Genomic DNA, 26,013 nt, shown 5'->3' on the forward strand with positions numbered 1-26,013 from the left:
ATAAACCATATTGATATACAACTTATTGAACGATAAAAGATCATTAAAATATAATTAAAATATTTTAGCCACTTTTCATTTCATGGACATTATAATGTTTCTTTTTAACTATGGCAGAAATTCGGGTACCGTGGTATTTTTATTGCTTTATTATACAATGAGCCGGTATCCGGCTTAGAGACTTGCCGGATATCCGATATCCGGTATCCGGCCAAACCACTATCCGCCAGGGGCGAACCGTGTACAGAAGCGATTATGCGCAGCTTACTATTATATTTGACTAACCATTAAAATGTTTGACTGTCGCTTTATTTACAGAAAAACAAATAAATAATTACCATTTATTTTCAATCATTTCCACCGTTCGTATTTTTATCCTAGTATAAATATTAATACTAATAAAGCGCGCCCAGAGCCCGTGGTGAGCCAAGAAACTAGCCGATTTTACATCTTATTTTTTCATACAAATAAGTATACTATATTTTGAACGTCTTTACCCCAGTGCGGGTTTTTTCTCCTAGATTAAACTTGCAGATCACACAAATTATTTGAAGATTCTTGATTTGGAAAATAGTATTTCAAACAGGCGTCGGGGCGCAGTTGGTTAGACGGCCGACTGTGAAACTGGCGTCGCGGGTTCGATTCCCGCCAGTTGCAAGAAAAAAATCCATGAAAGATTTTCTCCTCAATTGGTCTGGGTGTTGTGGTGAATTTTTTACTACCTCCTTCCATATCCCATCTTTCCCATTTGCTGACAAGCCTTTTAAAATGGAGGCTTAGCGGGTTATTCCCTTTAAAAAAATATAAAAAAACATTATTTCTTAAGGGCTATTTTTCTTTGGTATTTTACTTTTGACACAAGACCATAATTACTCTTATGCGTCATATTTCAGGACATATGGCGCTCGACGCGACCGTTTTTAGCACTATTAATTTCTAGAACAATTCGGCCAGTTGATATTTCAATTGAATACCTAAATATCGACTGAATTCATAGTGCTATTTTTTATTTATTTTTCAATAAGTTATATAATAAAGTAATGAATAATATTAATTATACTATTAATAATGGTTTATTAACTAAAATTACAAATTCCTTATATACTACATACATACTTATGTAATAGATTTCTCTGGATTATGTCTAGTCTGCCTAACTAGGTACAACCTGTTTTAAGGCAGACATTTTTATTCAAAAATAAACAATAACATGAATTTATAATAAAATTATACAATATATATACATATATATTTATTATTTTAGAATGTTTTTATTAAGTTTTCCGATTTTTCTCTTCCTAAATCCTAAAATTTATCGACATAATATAATTTATCACGAAGTTACGTCGTTTGAGTAGATTTCATGGACGAGAGTTGTTGTATCACACAGAACCACAGAAAAATATCAATTTACAGTATATATTACTTACATTATATTATGTACCTTCTATCTAGGTGTAGTGGTCAAGACGCTTGACTCACGCACGGAAGGTTCCGGGTTCGATTCCCGGTGAGAACACAAAAATTAAAATGTGATTTTTCTCAAGCCTGGGTTCTCTGTGATGTAATTCACCACTGTAATTAGGCCTCCTAGCCTGTTGCGGTGCAAAAATATATATATATATATGTAATTTTTTTATTGCTTACCTGTAAATAAAATCACCATTCGCCACTGCTATCCGCTTCAGCACTAATGAAAACGGTTTGTTGACAAACGCCCATTAAGTTTCAAATGATTCTAGAACCTTTCCACATTTAATAAACAAACTTATTTTCAAAAATATTTAGTTTCCACCATCACCCAGCCTCCCTGGCCATGTTTTCGCTACACACAACCGTTTGTTCTCGTTAAGGCATTTACTACGAGTGAGTCATAGTATGACTCACCGTTCATTAGGAAACCTGTTGGTTAGAAATCAAAGACCAGCCGCTCTATTGTACTCCAGTTTCGGGCTAGACTCTGTATAACTTGCTGTGTCATTAAATGGGGGAAAAAATGAACTATTTGGTATTTCTGCACAATTATCCACCTTTTGTTTTCGAGGAATGTAAATTAGTACAGTAGGTACAACAAAATAAGCTTAACTCTTTCAGCCCGGGTGTACATTAAAAAATACTCGAAATTTAAGATTCTTTTACTCACGTACCTACCGAAATAAAAAAGACACTAGTTTACGAGAGCTGTGTAAAAATTAAGGTTCTCAAATTTTTTTCAGGTTTAAGGAATTTTTTATTTGAACTGAAAAATACATCATTGGAAAGCTTAATTTCTTAACTAATTTTCAACATAATCACCAGATTTTTAAACGCATTTTTGTTGACGACTAATCCAGCTTCAAAGAAGTTCGCCGCCAGTCCATGGAGGAATTTGGTGACCGTCCTGCTTGTTGAGTTTATGACTCGATGGACCACAACAAATTCGGAAAATTATTGCGAGACCTTAAAAAAACTCAGAAAAGCCATTCAAAATCGCCGGAGAGGAAGACTGACGAAAGGCGTTAGACTGCATCATGACAATGCGTCTCTCGCCAAACCAAGGATTTAATCGAAAATTTTGGCTGGGATCTCGTTGAACAGGCACTACAGCCCTGATCTTGCACCGAGGGACTTCCACTTGTTTCCAAAATTAAAGCAACACTTGGGTGGACAACGTTTCGAGACTGATGAAAGAGTGCAGGAAGCGGTCACCAAATTCCTCCACGGACTGGCGGCGGACTTCTTTGAAGCTGGATTCCAAAGTGGATTAGTCGTCAACAAAAATGCTTTGGAAAATCTGGTGATTATGTTGAAAAATAGTTGAGAAATTAAGCTTTCTAATGATGTATTTTTTAGTTTAAATAAAAAATGCCTTTAACCTGAAAAAAATTTGAGAACCTTTTTTTTACAACATAGTGATACGCACCGGACCCCGACAAGGGAAGCGGCTGGGTAGGAGAGGGATAGGGGTTTATGGGGGGACTGCTTGTCCGAGAAATTAAGGATTTACTACATTTTGAGATTACTTTTATTTTTTTCAATTACTTTTTGGAAATTTTTATTTTTGTTTTTTTTTAAAGCTTTCCACAAGGAATGCTCATCTAAAGTTTCGCGGTCTGGCCCCAAAAAATCGTGTATATTAGAATATATTCTGGTCAAACAGTACATTTAGAAAACTAATTGTTTTGCACACATAAAGCAAAGTTTATTAAACATTTGAACAAACCGTACAATTATTTATACACCTTGCAAGCGCGAAGAAAATTGCATTTTTATTCATGGGTTTGCCTTTGCATTTGCCTACCATGCAAGAGGTCTCTGATTCGACGACCGACATGGTAGACATGAGATATGTATTTAAAAAGGTATTTTCACACTAAAATATTATTTTACAGTCCCTGGACTAGCACCTGAAGCGTAAGACTTATACCTTCATGTAACAACAATGATCAAGATACGCTGCGATTGGTGTATCAGTGCTGTGTCTTATGAGCCATTAGGTGTGGAAATGGAATGATGATGATAAAGTTTTAAATAGCGTAGGGATACGCCAATGGTAAATACCTATGGTGTGTAAAAAAAATCACTGCTCTAGTGCCATAATCTTAAGAGAAAATACGGGAATACGTTTGTATGATGAAAAGTCAGACCGCGTTTTCTCTAAAATTAAAACATTATTAAGTATACTTACAAATCTTAACTTTGCTTATACGTAACCATATGAACAGGTTCGGTGTTCTTAAATAAAACCATCGACAAATAATTACACACAAACGCACCTTGAGCCTTCTAAAATTATAAAACTCACTCATGCCCAAACGCTCAGTCATTTCCGACGCGTATTTAGTCGTTCTTTTACCACCAGCCGGGTTTTCACGTGAGCTTGACATTTAATTCGAAACCAAAATGCCTGATTGCATATTGAAAGTGTGTAAAAACCGTTCGAATAAACGTTAAAAAGATGATGTAACTTTTCATTTGTAAGTAGGTACCTAAGTACATGTTTATGATTGAATTTTAAAACTAAAAATAATTCATATTCAAATATGGAATTCTCTTTGTAAATGTCAAACTTCGCTCTTTTAACCAACATGAGTGCACTTAATGTAGGAAAACTATTTTCGGAAATGTATTAAATGTCAGTTAATGTTATTTTAGCATTACCAAAAATCCAGTAAAAAGAAATAAATGGGTAGAAATAATAAGGAATTTAAGGAATGAATCTTATTGTGAGCCGTAAAAAACGAATGCTGTTTGTAAACACTCAAAAACATACTTTTTTTATTCACAAAAAATAACATACATCCATTTTTTTTAAATATGCATTCTCGGCGAATACAACCCCGGTGATGGATAAAAAAACATTTACGGTCCTAACTTTTTTTGTACCTAATAAATTGAAGATCTAAAATTATGCTCACGGCAAAAATCTACATTTCGCTGAAAAACCGCACGTAAATCGGTCCCGTATTTATTCAGTCTATCAAGGATACACATACAAACATTGTCTTATATATGTATATATAGATTCTGGTGAAGTATGAAATAAATATATAAATAAAATAAAATCTAACTCGATACCTCATCGATGGTAGGCAAACGTATTTACCATTAGGCCACGAAGTGGACATCACTTGTCGCCAAAACTACGAATAAACTGATAATCATCAACCTTTCACAAATGAATTATCATAATTGACTTCGTTTGTATGAAGTGGTATTGATAAATTACTTATAAATTAATGATAGTCTTGACACCATTAAGAAAACTATTTACATTTCATCAGACAAAAATCGAATGATGTAACGTAGGGAAAAATTAAATCAACAATATTTCTAGCCTGTACAAATGTTTGCAGACATACCTAACTGGATTTTACACACTATGGAGTTTTTAGAAATTTGTTTATTATATTATAAACACAACATAATTGGAAAATATTTTTTGGAGAAAATGTAAAGGTCTGGGCAAGTGTGTAGAATATAATGTACTTTTATTAAATTTATATGCACAAGCTTTATCTCCCGTGAAAAAGATCTGTTATTTTGAATAAATTATGTTTATATTTTAGGTGTCAATATAAGTTGAGTAAAATAAAATTGTAATGGTAATACGATGTTTTTCTCCGTATGGGCGACTCTATTAAGTTTACTCTAAGTAAACTCCCAATATGTTTTTTCGTACAAATTTTTGACCAACTCTACTATTGTCCAGTCTGGTTTTTGGTTGGCTGGAAGACGTTGCTTTTAGAAATGTGTCCGTCAAAGTACTTATTCTTTGTACTTGAGGATTCAAATATATAAATAAATAATATGTATCAGAAATTAAATCAGTTAAATTTCATAACGCAAGCACGCGGAATGTTGCGTACGTCAAGTCGGCCTGGTATGCGGGTCGTCGAGAAAAGCCGGGAGAGAAAAATGTCGCTTTTCCAGTACACTTCCTGCGGCTTTCACTGCGCGCCACGCCACCTCGGCGGGCCAATCGCGGCGCCCGACGCGGCCCGGCCCACCAATGGCCTTGCTCGCCCGCCCCCCCCGCCCCTCCGCCCGCGTCGGCCGCGCCGCCGCCCCGCTCCGAACGCGCGATGACGTCAGCCGTGTGTGGTAACGCAAGTTTTTACTTATATTTGATTGAGGTCTTTCCTTCATTCTTAATTGATTCTCTTTATTGATCAATGATTTATTCGTAATAACTGTATACACATGATGTTTAATGAGCAACTGAAATCGTCATCGCTTCCCCAACCACTGTATTGGTAATCCAAATTTTGCGCATCTTGATCATCTGTAACGTGAAGCTAAAAGGTGGATCAGTCCTGCACTTCAGTAACTCGTTCACAAATAACTATCGACGTGCTAATAAGCAACGTGATAGCGATTTCTCACTATGGTTGTTTATCGTATTCGCGATCGCAATGGAACATCCGTGAACACCTAATATTAAAATTCAAAATATTTACTTTTCGCGACGTATAATCCTGCTGCGCAATCACATAATAATTTCACCGGTATAAAAATGAAAAATATTCCAAAACTGCTATTTTTATTTATTTATTTATTATTTATCATGCTATTTATTGCATTTAGCCGGCAGCGGCGGTTGGCAAACCAAATGTCAAGAAAAGCCGCCGCCATAGTAATTGTAATTTAATTTTCACTTATTTGTATTAGATACTCCTTACTATTTTGCAAATGCAATATAATGTATTATTTTTTTTAGTAAACGCCGATTTTTCGCCAGTGAACTGTATTTATTTACGAGGAGAACAAAAAACAAACCGACACGAGCGTTGACTTAGAGATTACACACGCGTTTACTTGAGACTGCGATAACTTAAGCATGTTTATTATTATTCATTGTGATCGCTCAAATGCTTAGCATGTTTTTAAGCACGTTGATAGCTATTTATGATTGAGTTACAGGTGCCAGTCTAGGAACAATCTAGGAACTCTATTTTTTCTCTACAAAATAAATGACCAGAATCTGATACGAACATCGAATGTTAAGGATCTAAGCGTTAGATTTGTGAGCACTCTGACATTTCATGAACACATAGAGACAATCAGTGGTAATGCATTGAAGATGTTAGGATTTGTTCTGCGTACTGCCAGGGTTTTCGAAAATACCCGCGTACTGAGAACTCTTTACAACTCCTTGGTGCGAAGTAGACTCGAGAGTGGCTCGATGATTTGGCGGGCACATGAACTGAAGTACTCTCTTATGATAGAGAAAAGCCAAAAGAAGTTTCTGAGATATCTCTACATGAGAGAGTGCGGGTATTATCCATGGCTCTATCTGACAGAGTTTCTCCAGGGTATGCTTGGCCACAACAGTTTAGAGACTAGAAGGAATGTGTATTTGACTACACATTTATATCGATCGTTGCGCGGTATGGTCGATAATCCTGAGATTATGAGGAGCATTGGTTTGTATGTTCCTGGCAATTACCTAAAACAGCGTCAGCATAGATTGTTTCATATTCCGATATACAGGATCAACCTGCCGATGTTTTTTTTGCTGACATACATACATGTATATACAGGGTGTTCATTAAACCCTGTCACATCCGAAACCACGATGATCAGTATGAGCAAGAAGACATATTGGCACATTTAATCATTTTTTAGAACGAATAAAATTTAAAAAAATAAAGTATCAAAAAAAGCAAACGGTTGCTTACTTCTGCAGGGGAGAAATGAGGAGAAGGGAGGGGGGAGTCTGATACTGCGTCGCGCTCCCCTCACTTCTCCCCTGCAGAAGTAAGCAACCATTTTTTTTTTTAATATTTTATTTAAAAAGAAATTCTCTGTTCTAAATATGCTAATATGTCTTATTGCACATACTGATCATAGTGGTTTCGGATGTGACAGGGTTTAAAAAACACCCTGTATATGTATTTCTTGTTATTTTTCTTTTTTTTTATTCCCATGTTTTAATATTGTTTTTTAGTTTTTAATTTTTGTTTATCTAACTAACTCATTATATTTTATATTGTAAAAGGCACTTGTGTCGTATAATAAATAAATAAACGACCTTGAAAATCAATACGCCGCATCAATCCTACCAGGAATCGCGCACAGAATCTCAAGAATGGCAGGCGAACGCGCCAACCGCTACACAACGAGGCGAACTCTATTTTCTGTATCTATTTTAAGAGGCTTGTCAGCGGGAGGGAAAGTGATGATGTGAAAGAAAGTTATGAAAAAGACTCCACAGCACCTCGACCAATTATTGAGAAAAAAATCTTTATTGAACATTTTTATTGCAACTGGCGGGAATCGAAGTCGCGACGCCAGTTTCACAGTGTTCCGTCTAATCAACTGCACCACATCGTCTTTTGTTATATATTGATATTGATGTATATATTAATATTTAAATATTTATTCCAAAGAAGAACCACCATTAAAACCAATGTTTGAGGTCGACCCCGCCAGGAACCGATCTCAGGATCTCCAGGTGGTAGGCAAACACTTCAACCACTGCACAAAAACGCTGACTTTTATCCAATCGATATCCTTAGTCAGGATTTTTACGTGAGAGCAGCCATCGAGTCGAAAACACTCGTCCAGAGCCCTGGCTCTATTTTACACACAGAACTGTTTTCTTCATCCGCCTGGACACAGATAAACTGTGGCACTCTAGGTAAGATTATTTTTTATTTCCTGAGAATCTGAATCAAATTACAAATATCTCATCAATGTAAAAGAAAATTATAAAAAATTATCCCTGTATCTAGTAAAATATAAATTGCTGAAAAGTATCCACTGTACATATTCCAGATTAATAAGCTGTACGATAGGTGGGCCCAAATTATTTTCTTCGAATTTTGAAATGAAAGGGGTCTAAAAAGTTGCCTTTTGGATTACTCGGAATGCAAAAAAATATATATATGATGCCCTCAAGGAGAGCTTGAAGTTTTCGAAAAAGTAGATTTTATGCGGTAAACCGGCTGTCATTTCGTATTTAAGAAAAAAAATCAGTCCAATTAAATTTTATAATGTGCATTAAACCTTATTAAATAAGCATCTAACGGCGTGAGTTGCACTTTTTTGTAATAAATGGGTAGCATTATTTTAATGGGCCATTGTTTTCGTCAATATTAGCTAGGCGCTCAACGGAATCAGTTCCGCGGAGTGTAAACTGTTCGCATTTCGGTAGTTTTAAAACGCGAATTTGTAATGTGATTAAGTAATATCTTTACTCACAAAAATATAATTTTATCAGTAAAGATAATTAACAAAATGTTCAGACAGTGATAAACTTCAAACCTCCGTTGAGGGCCAAAAGTAGTATGGATTTAAAAAAAATAAAAAAAATAACGTTAAATGTGATGCAAAATGCAACGTTTTAGTTCTTTCACTTTTTAGCTTTTTTTAACTTAAAGGTTAAGAATAACGTGTGAAACGACTTGTAAATGAAATATATGTACATATTTAACTTCAAGATTCAAAATAATAAAAAATACTCGGCTCCAATTTTGCTAGTCTCCAGACTTTTTATATAGAAAAAAATACTATTTCGTCATATTCTGTTCTTTGAATTTGACCACCAATTATTGCTGGTAGTAAATCATTATTTGGGATCTTACCGTTACGTTAAAATTCCGACCTTTTTACTTATTGGGATTCCTTCTGCGAATTCGGGCGCTTTAAGGGGGTCCCGAAACCCCCTGACCACAAATCAGATCCTCGTTATAGAATCTAGATCTAGATGAATCGATAGCCGCCTTACCCGTGTTCAAAATAACGAGGGTTAACAAACCCACAGATAATAAAACATTGAAAAGAAATAGGGGATGAAGAAATCAATGTACGTATTGTCTTTTTTCCTTATCTTATTTATTTATTTATTCATATTTTTTGCTTACAAACTATAATTAATAATAAAAATATTGTGACCTCACTAGGGTTTCCCGTGCCGAGGACTCTTAACAATGTATTTTTTTGAAATTACATTTGAGAATAAACAAAGAAGACTAACATAAAAAACAAACATAATTAACAAATATTCAGACAGTTTTAAAAATAAGGTATTTATGTACATCTATATTATTTATATTACAAAACACTCAATAAAAATAACAAAAACCTAACATAAGCTATACAGTTGTGGAGCAGTTGATTTAGATTGATATCTGTACCTAATGTTGCACTGGTACATTTCAGCGTATCTTAAGCATTTTATACTAAACTAAAATAATATTTGAAGGACTTACTTTATAATTTTCCACTAATTGTCGCTAGATATTATTTCGATCGTGTTTAGGACAAAGACCACAATCTAAAAATTACAGCCAAAGGTTTTTTATTATTTTCAAAGAATTTTTTTTAAACAATTTCTCTTTATCCAGGCGGATAAACAGTACAGTTCTGTGTGTGAAATAGAACCAGAATCCTGGACAAGTGTGTTTGACTCGGTGGCTGCTCACAAGTAAAAATCATTTCTAAGGAAATCTATTGGAGATAAGTCCGCCTTCAAAATCACTCGCAAACGAGTGGAGGCGTATAAAAAAAAAAATTTAAAAAAAAGTCCGCCTTGTTGTGTATTGGTTTGCCCTATCATTCTTTAGGTCCTGGATTCGATTTCTAGCAGGGTCGACGTGAAATATTGTTTTTAAAGGCGGTTCTACTTTGCAATGAAGGTTTCAATATTACATATTCAATATACAATGATATAATATTACGATATAGAAAAAAATATTTATGCAGAAATAAAAAAAATCTCAATTCAAACAGAAGGTTAAGAAATACGTGTTAATAATAACATAAATGAAAAATGCCTAAGTACATTTTTATTCTTAGGCGCATATAAGAATATGTTTATTTGTGCCCTATTTCAAGATCCTTATCCTTAAGATAAAAAAAACTTTATTTAATTTACTTTCATATGATTTTGAATTATCTATCCTTGCCTCTGTTTTGTATAAATACATTGAACTCCTTAATAAAGATACCAGTCTCGAAGATGTCGCAAAAGCGATGAAACTGGTCACTGGATATTCCAAATTTGCGGATTAAAGTATCACTCGTCTTTTATTTTTATAATAAATTACAATGAACTTTTTTTTATTTTTTTTATTTGAAAATTTATTTATAAACCCTTACGGATTATTACATTCACATTACATAAAATAATATATACATTTTTCATTTATACTCTGTTGTTCAAAATAATATTTTTTACATCTTTTGAAAAGTTTGTCTGAGTCTTTTGTTTAGTTTTGTCTGGTAGTTTATTGTATAATTTCAGTCCCTGGTTCATTAGTCTTGGTTGTCCTTGTCTTGTTTTAGAAAGTTGTATATGGTATTTGTCTGATATTCTCGTATTATGTCCATGTTGACTACAATTTTTTACTAGTTTTAGTTCTTCGTCTACAATAACATTAGTGGCTAATTTATGGATAAATTTTAATGATTCTAGTTGAAAGAGTTCAGTTATATTTAATTGCTTAGTTTGTTTGAAAAGTTCTCTAGTTGCAGTTAAATAGGGAAGGTCATATACTAACTTTAATATTTTATTTTGTTGTCTTTGTAGCCTGTTTATGTCATTTTGATATCCTGCTCCCCATAATAGTTGCGTATAACATATTTTAGTTTTTACATAGGCTTCATACATTAGAATTTTTTCCGTTTTTGGAATAAAATTTTTGATTTTTAAAAAAAGACTCGATAATGTCGCCACTTTGCTAATTAAATTGTTGAAATGAATTGTCCATGTTAGTTGTCTGTCTATTGTTAGTCCTAAGTATTTAACATGTTCAATTTCAGTAAGTCGTTCATTATTTATGTAAGCATCTACTTTATGACATTTTTTTCTAGTTTCAAAATGGATAATATTGCATTTTTTTTCATTAAGTGTAAGTAAGTTTGTGTTTGTCCATTTAGTCAACATAGTTAGGTCTTTGTTAATGTCATTGTTTGTTAATACGTCTGTTTGATTTTTATAGAATAGTCCAATGTCGTCCTTCCATCAAGAATTTTCACTTACAAACTTAAATCAATGTATTTTGGATATTGTTAACATTTAAAAATATATTTCATTCTTATAAATCTGTGCAAATAATATATGTACCAGAGGATAAAACACGTGAATCCACCTTTTGCCGTTTTGAATTTTAAAATGCCGCAATAATCTATTTTATACGTAAATAAAACACCAAAGTCCATTTTCGTCTTACTTTTTTATATCCATGCTTTTTTAAGTTGAAATTTGAAGTCCACTGTTTTTCAATGCAAAAAAAACGACAGTAGTCCCGGATACGCTATTTTAATGTGTACTTTTACGAACAAAATAATCGTTATTTTATATTGCAAGTCCTTTATAGATTTAAATTATTTTATTTGGTTTAAAGGTTATAATAAAATCTTGTTTCCTGTACATTTCGTTCAATGTGACTTCTGCGGTTTATTCCTTGGTACAGCTATAAGCTAATATTTTACATAGTACTTCGTAATGTAAATTTTGTGAAAAAAATAAGTAACCCAAAAATTACAATTTTCTGCGTATAACGGTATGTACATTTTTGATTTCTTGTGGAATAAAAATGTAGCCGTTAACAAAACAAGCTGCATCTTACCAACTGCATTCTTGGTATGGGTTGATGCTTTTGAATCTAATCACGTCAATTAGTCTGGTATTTTACCGATTATGAATGGCTTTAAGGCTCTTCGAAAAAACCGTTTAAATACTTTAGAAAAACAACCAATCAAACTGAAAACCTTATTCATCACAGCAAAATTTACGTCATTTAACTGCTGGTTAATTGTAGCTAAAAAAATGACAGCTTCTCAAAAGTTTTGTTCTTTTAACGTTTAAACTTCAGCTGACGGGGAAATATTGTATTTTCTCCGCAGATAACTGCCAGATTTTTAAAAACAGACTATAAACATCTGGGCTAAACTTCATACCTGCTTGTTCTTTTTGTGGAATCAATCAATGTTTTCAATCTATACCATAATTAGGTAAGACTTCAAAATACAGCCACGGTCGAATTGATTAATCTTGTAAACTTATTTAAAAATGTGTTTTTGTTTAAAGTATAATGTTTAAACCCGCCTTGTACAAATGGTTTTTATGCAAGAAATTGAACCATCCTAAATGAGAAAATCTTTATTTGAACAAGCTCCGTACCACGTATGTAGTTACATAAATTCATTTTATTTTTTGTTTTTTTTACATAATATAAAAATAGCTTTTCAAAAAATTATCAGATATACTTCTATGTTCAATAAAACAAATATGAAAACAAGTATATCTACAAAATATTTCAACTTTGTGAATTTGTGATTTCTTTCTTTATGTATATGGGACTCACCCGAAAACCAATGCACACTGTTGCTTGACCTACTATCATCTTAAGGACAGTGTAGAAGGTGAATTATACATTTTCTTTATCTAAACTATAAAATCTCAAAACATTCTAAACACTTATTACCCAGCGCTGATATCGAATTACTGACAGTGAAGGAAATAGAATGATACTTAGAAGCCGAAGATAGAACAGAGACGACTACTATAAAAGCTGTGAATCCCTTACTGCAGTCAGTTAGTTCAGTAAATCAACAAAATCTAAGCATAACGTCGATTTTCTTCTGTATTCTCTAACTGGGGTAGGAGTTACTTGCATCTGCAACCATAAATTCTACATTTGCTTTGATTTTATAATAATTTCTTATGTTTCTTGTATTAGAAACACGCCTATAAACTATTATTTGTTTTTAGTTTGGCGTGACCTTGTTTAAGTTAAATTACATGTCTACAAACGCTTGGACGCACACAAAACATTGTTGATTGAACTAACTGGCATAAAAAGAAGTATAAAAATCGAAAGGTATTTTTAAGGGTTCTAGTAGGTGAAATAAAACGTCCTTAACATCACAAAAATCAACTGATATTAAAGTTCAGGAAATATGAATGTTTACACATTTGCAAAATGGTGAATGTTCATCATTCCCTTTCCGCACCTAATGGTGCATAGGGCACTGGATTGGTACACCAATCGCAGCATATTGGCGGCCTCCGTGGTGTAGTGGCCAAGACGCTTGACTCACGCACGGAAGGTTCCGGGTTCGATTCCCGGTGAGAACACAAAAATTAAAATGTAATTTTTCTTAAGCCTGGGTGTTCTGTGATGTAATTCACCACTGTAATTGGGCCTCCTGGCCTGTTGTGGTGTTAAAAAAAATAATATAAAATATCTCGATCAAATTTCTCACATGAAGGTAAGGTGATCAGTCTTTCGCTTCAGGTACCAGTCCAGGGACTATGAAGTATTCTTGTATGAAAACACTCTTAAAATAAATATTTCACATCAACCATACATATATTTATATATATTTGGATAATTTATATAGCAATATTTTTGTGAAAATCAGCTCATGGGCGCTGTACATTAAATAAATATTCCAGCACGTCTTGCAGCTACTGAGCACATGGACGGTTGGGATTCTAATTCCTCGTCTCGAAATATGATGTATTACAATAAATTATGATATGTAGGAGCTAGATTACACCACGTCTTGCAGTTACAGTGCGCATGGACAGTAATAAAACTAGCCCCTTTTTACGTTTTATTTCATTTGACAATGAAGTTTAGAGTTTAAGTGATATTTTTAATAGCAAAATACAAAACAAATTTATGAAAATAGATTTTAGATTACAACAAGTCTTGCAGCTACTGAACCATGTTGGGAATTTAACCCGAGACCCCTTGCATCGTTGGCAAACGCACTGACCACGCGGTGAATGTTAGACTGTGTAAAATGGCGTGAGCTCTGCAAATGCCTAGAATTCCGTATTCTCTTCTAAAAAAATCCCCTTTCTGTTGCCGTAAATTTACTTTTGTATATTTCATGTACCTACCTCTATTAATATTTTTAACCTTTCTCTTACTGTCCTAAAAACACCTTCGAGTTACGGTGCTGTGTAGTCACTACACATTAAAAAAATAAGAGATTTAAAAAGGGAAAAATTGAATATTTATAGGGAATGGCTTTCATTAACCATAATTTAATGCAAAGATGATAATATTTCAAATCCAACTGCTGAAAACATGAAATATTATTGGGTATCGCTAACGACTCAACGACAACTTCCTGAGATCTACTAAATACTCGTAGCTAGTACTGGACTGCGTGACTGACTGCGACGCGCGACGGGCGTAAATTCTTTACTCTTTTCTGCACACGCAACAATGCCAAACATTGATTTCCGAAAAAATGCTTTTTGTGCCTAATAAGTACTTTTATTTAATACCAAATTATTTCAGTCGATACGTAAATATGTAATGAAGGAATACTGAATATCTAAACCGAATATTTATTATATTTATAAAGATATTATAGTTATTGGACGCAATGTGTACTAGCTACACATCACCGGTGAGGGAGAGTTAAAAATGAGCTGTAATATACTATCGTACGTGACTGTATAAAGTATAACGCATACAATTCAGGTAAATTCAATAGTGAGTAACGTTGCATCATTCATCCTGCAGCAGGTATGGCGGTGTACCTTTCTAAACTGCGCACTTATGGATAACTGCTAGGGACCTACCCTCGCGGGGTGTTCACTTCTAGGAACGCATTCCACTGACAAGTTCACTTCGGACTAAACTTATCAATGAAAGAGGCACCTATACAGGGTGTTCTTTAAACCCTGTCACATCCGAAACCACGATGATCAGTATGAGCAAGAAGACATATCGGCACATTTAATCATTTTTTAGAACGAATAATTTTTTTAAAAATAAAGTATCAGAAAAAACAAATGGTTGCTTACTTCTGCAGGGAAGAAACGAGAAGGGGGGAGGGAGGAGTCTGAACTGCAAGGCCGCTCCCTCCTCGCTTCACCCCTGCAGAAGTAAGCAACAATTTCTTTTTTTTTATATAACTTTAACTTCACAAACATCAACAGATGAAAGAATTGAAGCGATATAGATGTTCAAATACGGGCAGAATGGTGAATGTTACACAGTGTGAAAAGTGGCCACTTAAACCAGCCAACGATAGGTCATAAGCCCTGTAGATGCCTATTATCTTCTCTAAAATGTTCTTCATCTCTGTTGTAATATGTTAATCTTATAAGTAGCATAAAAATATTTCGAATTTGTAATTTTGAATTCTCGCAAAAACGGCATTGGCCACGCCCCTTATACGTCACGAGTCATGTTAATTTTAAACTTTGTTCCTATAAATCCTCGATAAATCCTCCTTCGTCAGTAAAGGACCCAATGACTCGCGAAACGCAAGGCACGACGGAGCAACGCGTCATGATAGTTTCCTACCGATTAATTAAGAGTTCTTAGATGCCCGTGCCCAGGGTCCAGACCATGGTAGTCCGTGCTATTATACAGTTATATGGATACTGTGGGAGCGGCGCGCCGCGGCGTGAGCAGCGAAATAAAAATACTGTTGGAGTAATTTAGTAATAGGTAAGCATGGGCGAATACATTATGCGCAGCTTACATTTTTATGAAGGCATTTACGGGGCTTATGACCTGTCGCTCGCTGGTTTAAGTGGCAACTTTATAATGTTTCAAACATTCCTGAATTTCTTCATTACACGTCATTGATTGTATCTCTTGAAAATTTTAGTTTTTCTCTATATAGCTACCTTTTAACCTTGTTAAAACCTGTATAAAACCTTTTTAAAAGATTTTCAGAATTAATATTAATAGAACGGTTTTTCAGGACCAGGCCGCGAAACTTCAGAGGAATATTCCTCATGGTATGCTTTAAAAAAATCCTAATAATTTTTTTCCTAAGTCATTTTAAAACAAAAATAAATGATAATTTTAATCTCAAAATTTAGTGAATCCACAAGCAGTCCCTCCACAAACCCCTTCCCCTCTCCTACCCAGCCGCTTCCCTTGTCCGCGTCTGGTGCGTATCGCTTCGTTGTTCAAATACGTTTTTATCGCATTTTTTTGTCGGAGAGAGGTGGGGGTTTGCAGAAGAGATGCTAGTCCGAGAAATTAAAGATTTACTCTATTTTGATATCAATTTTTTTTTTTTTTTTTAAATATGAGTTTTTAGAAAAAATAAATCGGATTTTTTTATAGCTAACCATGAGAAATGTTCCTCTGACGTTTCGCGGTCTGGCCCTGAAAAACCGTGTACATACAGGGTGTTCTTTAAACCCTGTCACATCCGAAACCACGATGATTAGTATAATATAGGCAAGAAGACATATTAGCATATTTGAAAAAATATTTAGAACAATTTTTTTTTAAAATAAAATATTTAAAAAAACAAATGGTTGCTGACTTCTGCAGGGGAAAAGTGAGGGGAGCGCGGCGCAGTATCAGACTCCCTCCTTCCCCCTCCTCGTTTCACCCCTGCAGAATTAATCAACCATTTGCTTTTTTTAATATTTTATTTTTTTAAATTTTGTTCGTTCTAAAAAAATATTTTAATGTGCCAATATGTCTTCTTGGTCATGCTGATCATCGTGGTTTCGGATGTGACAGGGTTTAGTGAACCCCTGTATAGTATAAATACATGCATATTATAAATGTAGGTAGCTTTAACAGATATTTTTGTATCTGCTAGGATTATTTTCTTGCAATTCGATTTTAGTCTAATACTTTTTTTGTTTTATTTTGTATTGCGTGTATTTACTTTTATTTTTGCCAATAAACGCCGTATTTCGGCACTGAACCTGAACCCGAAATATACAAAAAGGGTTTGTAAATTTTTTGCATATTTTGTATCGGCATTTTGAAGAGTTGCATCATATTTTTAAAAATATTCCGCGCGGCCCTGGTCCAGAGTCCAGACAGTAGGTACTAGAAGCCAGAATACCTAATAATAATTATTACCGCTCGCAAAAACTGCTTCACTTGTCATGTGTGTTCCAAGCTCTAATTAATGGTATCTGGTGTTTGACACAGACAAGTAAACATGCAATAAAGAAAACTTACTACGTTGGTCGATGTATATTGAGAAGTATTGTTTTATAAAATTATTTTGCTAGAATAAAACAAATGAACGATGAAATATTATCATCTGTGTCTAGTATACGAGATTTGGGTATTATACTTGACACTAAACTTTCTTTTACAATTCATATTGGACATGTTATCAATAAATCTTTAAAACTTCTTGGATTTATTAACAGAAGCACAGCTGACTTAAAAAATATCAATACCCTTAAAACTCTCTTCTGTTCCCTAGTTCGCCCGCACCTAGAGTATCCCTCTGTTATCTGGTATCCATATTATGATGTTCACATCAAGAATATTGAATCAGTTCAACATCGATTTTTAAGAAAGATAGGCTGGTGGTTGGGCTTATCCAGAGACATATATACGTATAATGAGTTGGAAACTACCTTGAATATGTCTTCTCTTCAAGACCGTCGAAATAAATCCGACCTTATAGTCCTATTTAAAATTCTCAACTCACTCTTTGATGCGCCTGAACTACTGAGCTCAATAAAATTAAATTTTCCCAACTAGAAACCTCAGACAAAACTTACTCTTTCATACCGATATCCATAGAACTAACTATGGTTTTCATTCCCCTATGCCCAGAATTCTTAGGTCTGCCAACAAACATACCAGTCTTGATTTCTTTGATAACAAGTTGTCTTCTTTCAAACGATCACTGAATCAAATTAAATTATAAACAACTCAACAAACTCTCTCTCGCTTCCACTCCCACAAAGTCTACTATAAACCAGAGATAATGTAGAACTATTACTAACCATTGAGTCTTTCTATTTTTTTTATAATAATTTTCCAAATATAAATGTGTCCATAAAAATGCCCATTAGGCGTTTATATAAATAAATATCATACCATGCGCTACAAAGCGTGTACCCAATAAAAATGTGTAAAGATGCCCTTCGATGTTATTCCATTTATGGCTATTTTAATCTCAAATAAGTGCACTAGAAAAACAATAAATTCTACTAATAATATTCATTACGTCATAGATAGCACTTTTTTATCGTTACCACATTTATTTGTTATTTTGGCCCCTCCGCTCAGACCTTCGATAGCTCAGTTGGTAGAGCGGTGGACTGTAGAGTTATCTGGATTGTCATCCATAGGTCGCTGGTTCAAATCCGGCTCGAAGGATCCTTTTTTTTTTCCATGTTTTATTTAATTTTTAATCGTGTGAATAAAATTTTTGTTATTACTATTATTGCTAAACAATTATCACTTGTGAGCGCTGTCGTCCAGGTTATAATTTGTATCAATTTTGCTATTTTTGTCTGTTTCGTAGTGTTGTGCTGTCTAGTAAAACACTAGTAACGCTACGATTAATGCATCAATACAGTATTGTACTCTATGCACCACGGTGTACGTAAAGAAAACAGATATGATAAGAAAATGTATAAAAATGCTTTTGTTATTGGCTTATAATATATTATTCGCCACTCAGTTGTCATGTTTCCGTAGTGTAGCGGTTATCACGTGTGCTTCACACGCACAAGGCCCCCGGTTCGATCCCGGGCGGAAACAGTTTACTTTTTCTTCTAGGCCACATCAAATTTTATTTTTTTAAATATTTACAGTTTTTTTACAGAGATACCTAAATAATTAAATACTTGCTCGACAGTCATTGGTGCCTTACGTCTCTCCCGCATTCCTTTATTATTTATTTATTCTGTCCTTCACAATTCAATGATGGGTAATTGACGACAAATTTTCGCGTGATTGATCCGGACTGAAGCAATTTCTACTAGATTTTATACAAACAAACCTGCGTTCTGCATAAATACTGCATAATATCAGGAATAAAAGTTTTAGAAGCTCATTTCGTGGTCAAGAATAGTATTGTTTCCCGTATTAAGCAATATGCGACACATTTTAAGTACCTGCATTTTGTAATTGGAAATAAATTGTTTAAAATTACAAGTCACCACAAACAGTAATGTTTAAAAAAATTACTTTTGCGTTTTTTTTTATCGTCAAATATTTAACTTTAAACTTTACTTTACTTAACTTTTTAAGAAACATTTTGTTGTTGCTCCGAGCACTGTCAGATTACATGAAATTGTATTAAAACTTATAAATAAAGTTGTAAATTAAGAATACTTAATACAATTCCACTTATTTATTTAAACTGTTGAAATATGTATATATATCGACGTATACCGTATACCTTATATGCATTTTGAAAAAACAAGTCGAGTGCGATACAATAATACTAGTATTTTAGTAGAAAGGAACAAAATTATAGAATATCTTGGGTTGGCGGAATATAGTAAGGACGAACTTTATTTATGTATACAGGATTACTGGTTATGTCGACCTAGATCCTTTAAGACGTTGTAGTTTCCATCATTCATGATTGATTTGACTATTAAACACCGTACCCCAAACTGAACCGTTTTCAAGATATTGCATATTGAAGTTTTTTTTTAAATCGGATTTTTGTCTATTGGCCTAATTTTTTTGGCTTTTTTGCCTCTTATTTATTTATTTATTTATTATATACATACGGCCTAAGCCAATTACAACAGTTACATGAAGAAACAAAAATGCAAGAAACTGAACAAAAAGAACATAAAACTATTTAGCAAAGACAAACAAGGGCAAAACAATAATAGTATACAATATATTAAAAAAAACGAAAGACCAAAAACTTTGAGCTAAACCATGCCAATCCAACTTCATCCCACACTGTTTAGTCGCGAAGAGATCTACGAAAAGCCGGAAGATCTATCCCAAAAAATTCCAAGTCGTGTGATGAATTGACTAATCTACACATTCTGGACATTGGGGCATAAAAACCAAAGTTGCTCTTAGAAGATTTTATAAATAGCAGATTTTGACTTCTGGTGACACGGTTGGGAACATGAAAAGAAATTGATTGCAACAGAGATGGGACATCACTTAAAGCATTAAGTATTTTGAAAATGCATATAAGGTCCATCTCAGTTCTACGTCTCTCCAATGAAGACAGATTAAGAGATTGCTCTATTTCAAAATAAGAATAATTACCCCTTTGTAATCCGAGCAACCATGCCACTTTTCTTAGAAAACGGTGTTGGACAGACTCGATATGGTCAATATGAGTCCTGTAGAATGGAGACCAAATAGGAGAAGCGTATTCTAGATGGGGTCGAACTAGTGAGCAATAAAGAGTTTTGATGGTATTAATATTTTTAAAGTCTGCCGTCACTCTATTGATAAAACCGAGAAGTTTGAGAGATTTGTTTACTATATTATCAATGTGTTCACGATAGGAGAGTTTACTATCTAAAGTAATGCCAAGATCCTTTATTGACGAAACCATTGAAAGGGAAGTATTTTTAAGTTTGTAGTTGAATTGTATAGGTTTTTTTCGTCGCGAGAAAGATATTATTTTACATTTTTCAATGTTAAGTTGAAGACAATTGATGTCGCACCATTCATTAAAACAATTAATATCATGTTGAAAAAGATAACAATCATTGGGAGATTCAATCAGTTTAAGTACCTTGTTGTCATCAGCAAAAGGCCAGAATTTTGTATTTCGAAAAACATTGATAATATCATTTATAAAAATATTAAATAATAATGGAGCAAGCAATTTATTTGTGTTTGCGATTTATGTGTAGTAGATATGTTGCTTCATTATTCTCAACCCGAAAACTTCAGTTTACTGAACCGACTGAGTCGCAGTTCGTAGTAGATGATTGATTGTTATAAATTGAAATATTCTTAAAAATATTTTTTTCTTTCCTAAATATTTTTTTAAAAGTCTACAACAGTTATACTGCAGATGAATTAAAAAATATCCACGGTTTATCAGCTATCCAACAAGGTATAACAAGCACGGGTATTTTTTTATTTTTTTAAAGGAATAACCCGCTAAGCCTCTATTTTAGAGGCTTGTCAGCAGGTAGGAAAGAAAGGATGTGAAAGGAATTTATTAATAATACACCACAACACCCAGACCAATTGAAAAAAAATCTTTCTGGATTTTTTTCTTGCAACTGGCGGGAATCGAACCCGCGACGCCAGTTTCACAGTTGACCGTCTAACCAACTGCGCCACGGCGCCTGTATTATCAGAATTCTTAGAAAAAACTTTGATGAAAGGATTTGAAAAAAAAGATTAGAGGCAAAAAAGACAAAAAAAAATAGGCCAATAGACAAAAATCCGATTTAAAAAAAAACTTCAATATGCAATATCTTGAAAACGGTTCAGTTTGGGGTACGGTGTTTCATAGTCAAATCAGTCATGAATGATGGAAACTACAACGTCTTAAAGGATCTATGTCGACTTAACCTGCAATCCTGTATATATTTTATTTATTGAAAAAATTTTTTTGACAAAATAAGTTTAAAATTACAAATTGTTTGTACATACACAATTAATAATAACGTTTCTTTCTCTCTAATAGAGTGAAAACTCGTGTTTACAGAGAAATTTCGTTAAAATATTTATTACAATATTTGAGTTTGTCCAAATGTTCGTAGACAATAATTCAGTCAGATGAATCTATTCACAACAGTAAAGGTTTCAGCTCCTAACTTCACTAAAATCAACAAATGGAGGAATTGAAGAAATATGGATGTTCAAACGTAGGCAGAATGGTGAATGCTACACAGTGTGTAAAGTGGCCACTTAAACCAGCCAATGACAGGTCATAAGCCCCGTAAAAGCCTAGACTTCCATATTCCCTTATTTAAGGTATTCTCCATCCCTATTGTAATTTGTTAAAATATTTATTGTTTTATCGTCGTTTATTATCATTTTACAGTGTACAAATTAAGGAAGCTTGTATAGTGAGTTTTTAAAATCATTTTTTATTTATTTAACTTTTTGTACATAATGTTATTTGTACATTTGCGGGCTTATTGCCAAATGGCAATTTCTTCCAACCAACCAATAAAATAGTTTTATTTTTATAATTCAAGTTACAGAACATATTCATTATAAAAAAAAGATTAAAAAGCTAAAGAAATATAAAAATAGGAACAAACGTATTTATTTATAAATTACCTTAAATCAAAACTATTACTCAATGGGAAAAAGGAAAAAAGAGGAAAAAGGAAAATGGAAGGGAGGTGAAGAGAAAGGAGATGTTTCTTCAGACGTGATTTAAACAAAGATAATGTAGTAACATCTTTGATTCCACAGTCGAGCCGCATGGACACTATATGAGTTAGAGAAGAAAGAGGAATTGTGCATGGGTATTAAGAGAGTGCCTTGAGAATTAGAACGAAGAAGTAAACCATGAACTGATAAGCGTTATGTTTGTTGATTAAAATTTATATTTGAAGCACTAACTTTGTGGTAATTCATTATAATAAAATAAAAATAAAAAACTTTGTTTTTAACCACTTATTTTTATTTTTTCTACCAACTCTCTAGTTTTAAGGATCGTATCCATCTCACTTTCAAATTACCATATTTACAAGAGCAGCATGACAAAAATAGTTGGCTTATTAGCTCCATATGTTTCGAAGTATATTTATTCGATAATATTCAGAAATCACTGTTAAAATAAAATAAGATAAGATTCATTCGTTAAGTATACCTTGATTAAGAAGCTTGTGTAGCTTTGAAACCGGTCGGCAGAAGAAAAACAAAGGTTTTGTATATGTTTTATTTATATTTGCTGATTTATTATAATTCCATTGCTATTATTTTTTATTTTATTTATTTCTTTATTTTTGTATTCTTCGGAATTGTGTTTTGATACTTAAATTGGATGCATTGTAACTGTTTTTTTTTTGCTTTTCAGCTTTATCCTATTGTATAAAACTTGCAAAAACGAGGTGTAAGTTTTCTAGGATAAAGAAATTTACTTAATTTTTACGAATAAATTATTGATTTATTGTATCTTATTGTTTTTATGTTATACGTATTTAAATATAACAACAGATATGAATAACATTTAAGGTAAGGTAATATAGAAGTCTAGGCATCTACAGGGCTTATGACCTGTCATTGACTGGTTTAAGTGGCCACTTTACACACTTTGTAACATTCACATTTCTGCCCATATTCGAACATCTATATTCCTTCAACTCCTACATCTGTTGATGTTTGTGAAGTTAAAGAGCTGAAACCTTTATTTATGCGGGTAAGATTCGTCTAATTTATTTATTACACCTACATACTAGGCAACGCCTAAAAATCTTATTTTTTCGATTTCTATACTTCTTCATGGACCGCGTGGATTTATCAACAATATTTTGAGTGTGTCCAAATTTTTGTAGACAAGGACTGGATTTAACTCCCTGGGAACCTGTTTATATTAACATATTACAACAGAGATGAAGAACATTTAAGAGAAGGTAATATTCTATATTACTATAATATTCTATATTACCTTCTCTTAAATGTTCTTCATCTCTGCTGTAATATGTTATTATAAACAGCTTCCCAGGGAGTTAAATCCAGTCCTTGTCTACAAAAATTTGGACAAACTCAGAATATTGTTTTTATGCGGATTCAATAAGTACCTAGTGAATGTCCCAATCCAACACGCTCACGTTAAATCCCCATAGATTGGAGAAAACAATCAATAATTTGAAAGTAAGCAGGAGATACAATTAAAAGTGAATCAATATTTTTAACTCACCATATTTGCAGCGTGTAAAGTTAAAATCGGATGAAGAAAGCACAGATCAATCCAGCACTTAATTAACAGCACATTGGAAACTGGAGAAGGAACACCTCTGGTCAAAGTTACACTTTAAAGCTAGCCGATTTTTCAGTTTGTCCGAAAGTTGGAAAACCCGAAGCCCCGAACTGATAGATCTTTCTAATATTCGATTCGAGATAGTTTTAATTTAGCGCGCCCTTCTTCCGCGACATAAAGTGGAAGATGAGCCTCGTTGGGTTATGGGGTGTATTTATATACAGCCATCTTGCGAGACCACCCTCAGCTCGTTTCCATTCAAAGGTCGTCTGTGGTCGGGTTGATCAGCAATAGAAATACTGTAATCAGCCACCCCGTATGGTTATCATGTCCACTTATTCTTTTACTCGTGACGCAAAACTCTGTCATTATTTCTTTGTCAGCTTCTTTAATACGGGGGTGGCAGTGGCTCGACTTAATGGGCTCGTGAACATCTCTCTGTCATATATTTTTACTAAGAATAAACATACCTCTTCTAGCGAAATCTAAATCATTATTTCTGCGTGTGGTTGATTAGCCATTGATATTATAAAAAGCTTTTTTAAATATTTTTTCGTGAAATGAACAGTCTCGATTGGGAGAGCGACCATTTTAAATAGGTGCGTGAAAAATATCGATCAAAGAAATAAACGAATTTTAATTTGAAGAAGAACCAAAATGCACGAGTCCTGAAGATGCCTACTTAGGCGAAAGCGCTCCTTGGTCAAAATAAATTAATGAAATCTCAGCCATAGAATTTTATTGATATTTTTAGCAAAACGTTTTATTTAAACTATATTTAAATCTATTCATAAAATCAGTATTATAAAAAATAAAAATAAAAAATTCGCTGACACGAAATACGTTTTTTTAAAGGTCAAATTATAATTGTTTGTGTAATTAGCGCAAATTATATCAAATCGTCTATTTACTAAAGTCAATAATGCATTTTACCTCAGGGTAATAATGCGCCAAGCTATAGAGGAGCCCAAACGTAGGAAAACCATTCTATGACTATTGGATATTAAGTTAGCTACTGTTCGCAGCAAAACAATAGGTCGTACTCAGGTCGAGAATTGCCAAATGGATATTAATTTGCATTGTAAATGCTTTTAAATATGTACCTGTGTATTTATTATTGCAGGGTTATTCCAATTTATTTTTCTATAATTCGCCTATATTTATTTTATAAAACTGAAAATACATGTGTGTGTTAATTTTTTAATTTATTTATTCATTTTATTCACAATATACTTATGTTACAGTTATTGAGACACAAATCCTAACTCCATGGAACCAAAGCCCTGTGTTGAGTTTGTTTGTTTGTTTGTTTGTCCGTCACATCTCCGAAATGGCGATTTGTAGCGGCCTGAAATTTGGACACGTCATTTTAGATGCGATTTCAAGGTTAACATTGCTATTTTCGGAATCAATTACCTGTGAAAACTAACTCCTTTAACACCGTTGACGCTCCTACTGCTGCAACCAAACATACTGCAAATTACCATAGTCAATCTTTATTTATTATAACGCAAATATCCAAGTTATTTACTAACATAGCCAAGCACACCGACAAAAGCATCCGGCAGAACCGTCATGTGTTTGTTGTCAAACAAAACAAAATGGTTGCTAACCAACAAACCAACATCGCTTGCGTTCTATGAAATAAGGGCTTCTCTCTAGGTTACGCATTATTATTCTGAGCATTTTACTGTGTAGATAGTTTTTTACTAATTATTTTTATCCTTCGGATAGTAAAATTAAAAGTTCGTATTGTTGTATCGTTTCCATAAAGCATTTCAATTCTAATTTCGGGAAGCACTAATATTATTACCATTTTTTTCCTGTCACGCAATCCGACGCATCCCGACGAAAAAAATCTTCTTTGATCAGTACTTTTCTTAATAAGATTACAGACCTTTTATATTACCACATTCTAACAACCACCAATCAAATGTCTGC

General features: G+C 33.5%; 1 protein-coding gene and 2 non-coding genes across 4 annotated transcripts in view; 2 read left to right on the forward strand and 1 right to left on the reverse strand.

Annotated features, from left to right (window-relative positions):
- Positions 1-24,260, reverse strand: part of ITP (ion transport peptide) — a 147,717-nt gene extending 123,457 nt beyond the window's left edge. Inside the window, exon 1 of one of the 2 annotated variants that reach the window (XM_088236380.1) lies at positions 24,013-24,260. In XM_088236380.1, coding sequence (XP_088092506.1) covers positions 24,013-24,015 — 3 coding nt within the window. In that variant the 5' untranslated portion in view covers positions 24,016-24,260. The remainder of the gene's footprint in view (positions 1-24,012) is intronic. The other variant, XM_088236384.1, reaches the window with a different exon arrangement.
- Positions 18,475-18,563, forward strand: TRNAY-GUA (transfer RNA tyrosine (anticodon GUA)). Its single transcript is given in 2 exon segments — positions 18,475-18,511; positions 18,528-18,563. It is a non-coding gene; the product is annotated as a tRNA-Tyr (tRNA).
- Positions 18,878-18,950, forward strand: TRNAV-CAC (transfer RNA valine (anticodon CAC)). The gene has a single exon. It is a non-coding gene; the product is annotated as a tRNA-Val (tRNA).
- Positions 24,261-26,013: the final 1,753 nt, after the last annotated feature.

The sequence above is a fragment of the Micrasema longulum genome, unplaced genomic scaffold (assembly GCF_059751315.1).
Source record: "Micrasema longulum isolate JH-2025_06_02 unplaced genomic scaffold, ASM5975131v1 h1tg001547l, whole genome shotgun sequence".
Taxonomy (NCBI): domain Eukaryota; kingdom Metazoa; phylum Arthropoda; class Insecta; order Trichoptera; family Brachycentridae; genus Micrasema; species Micrasema longulum.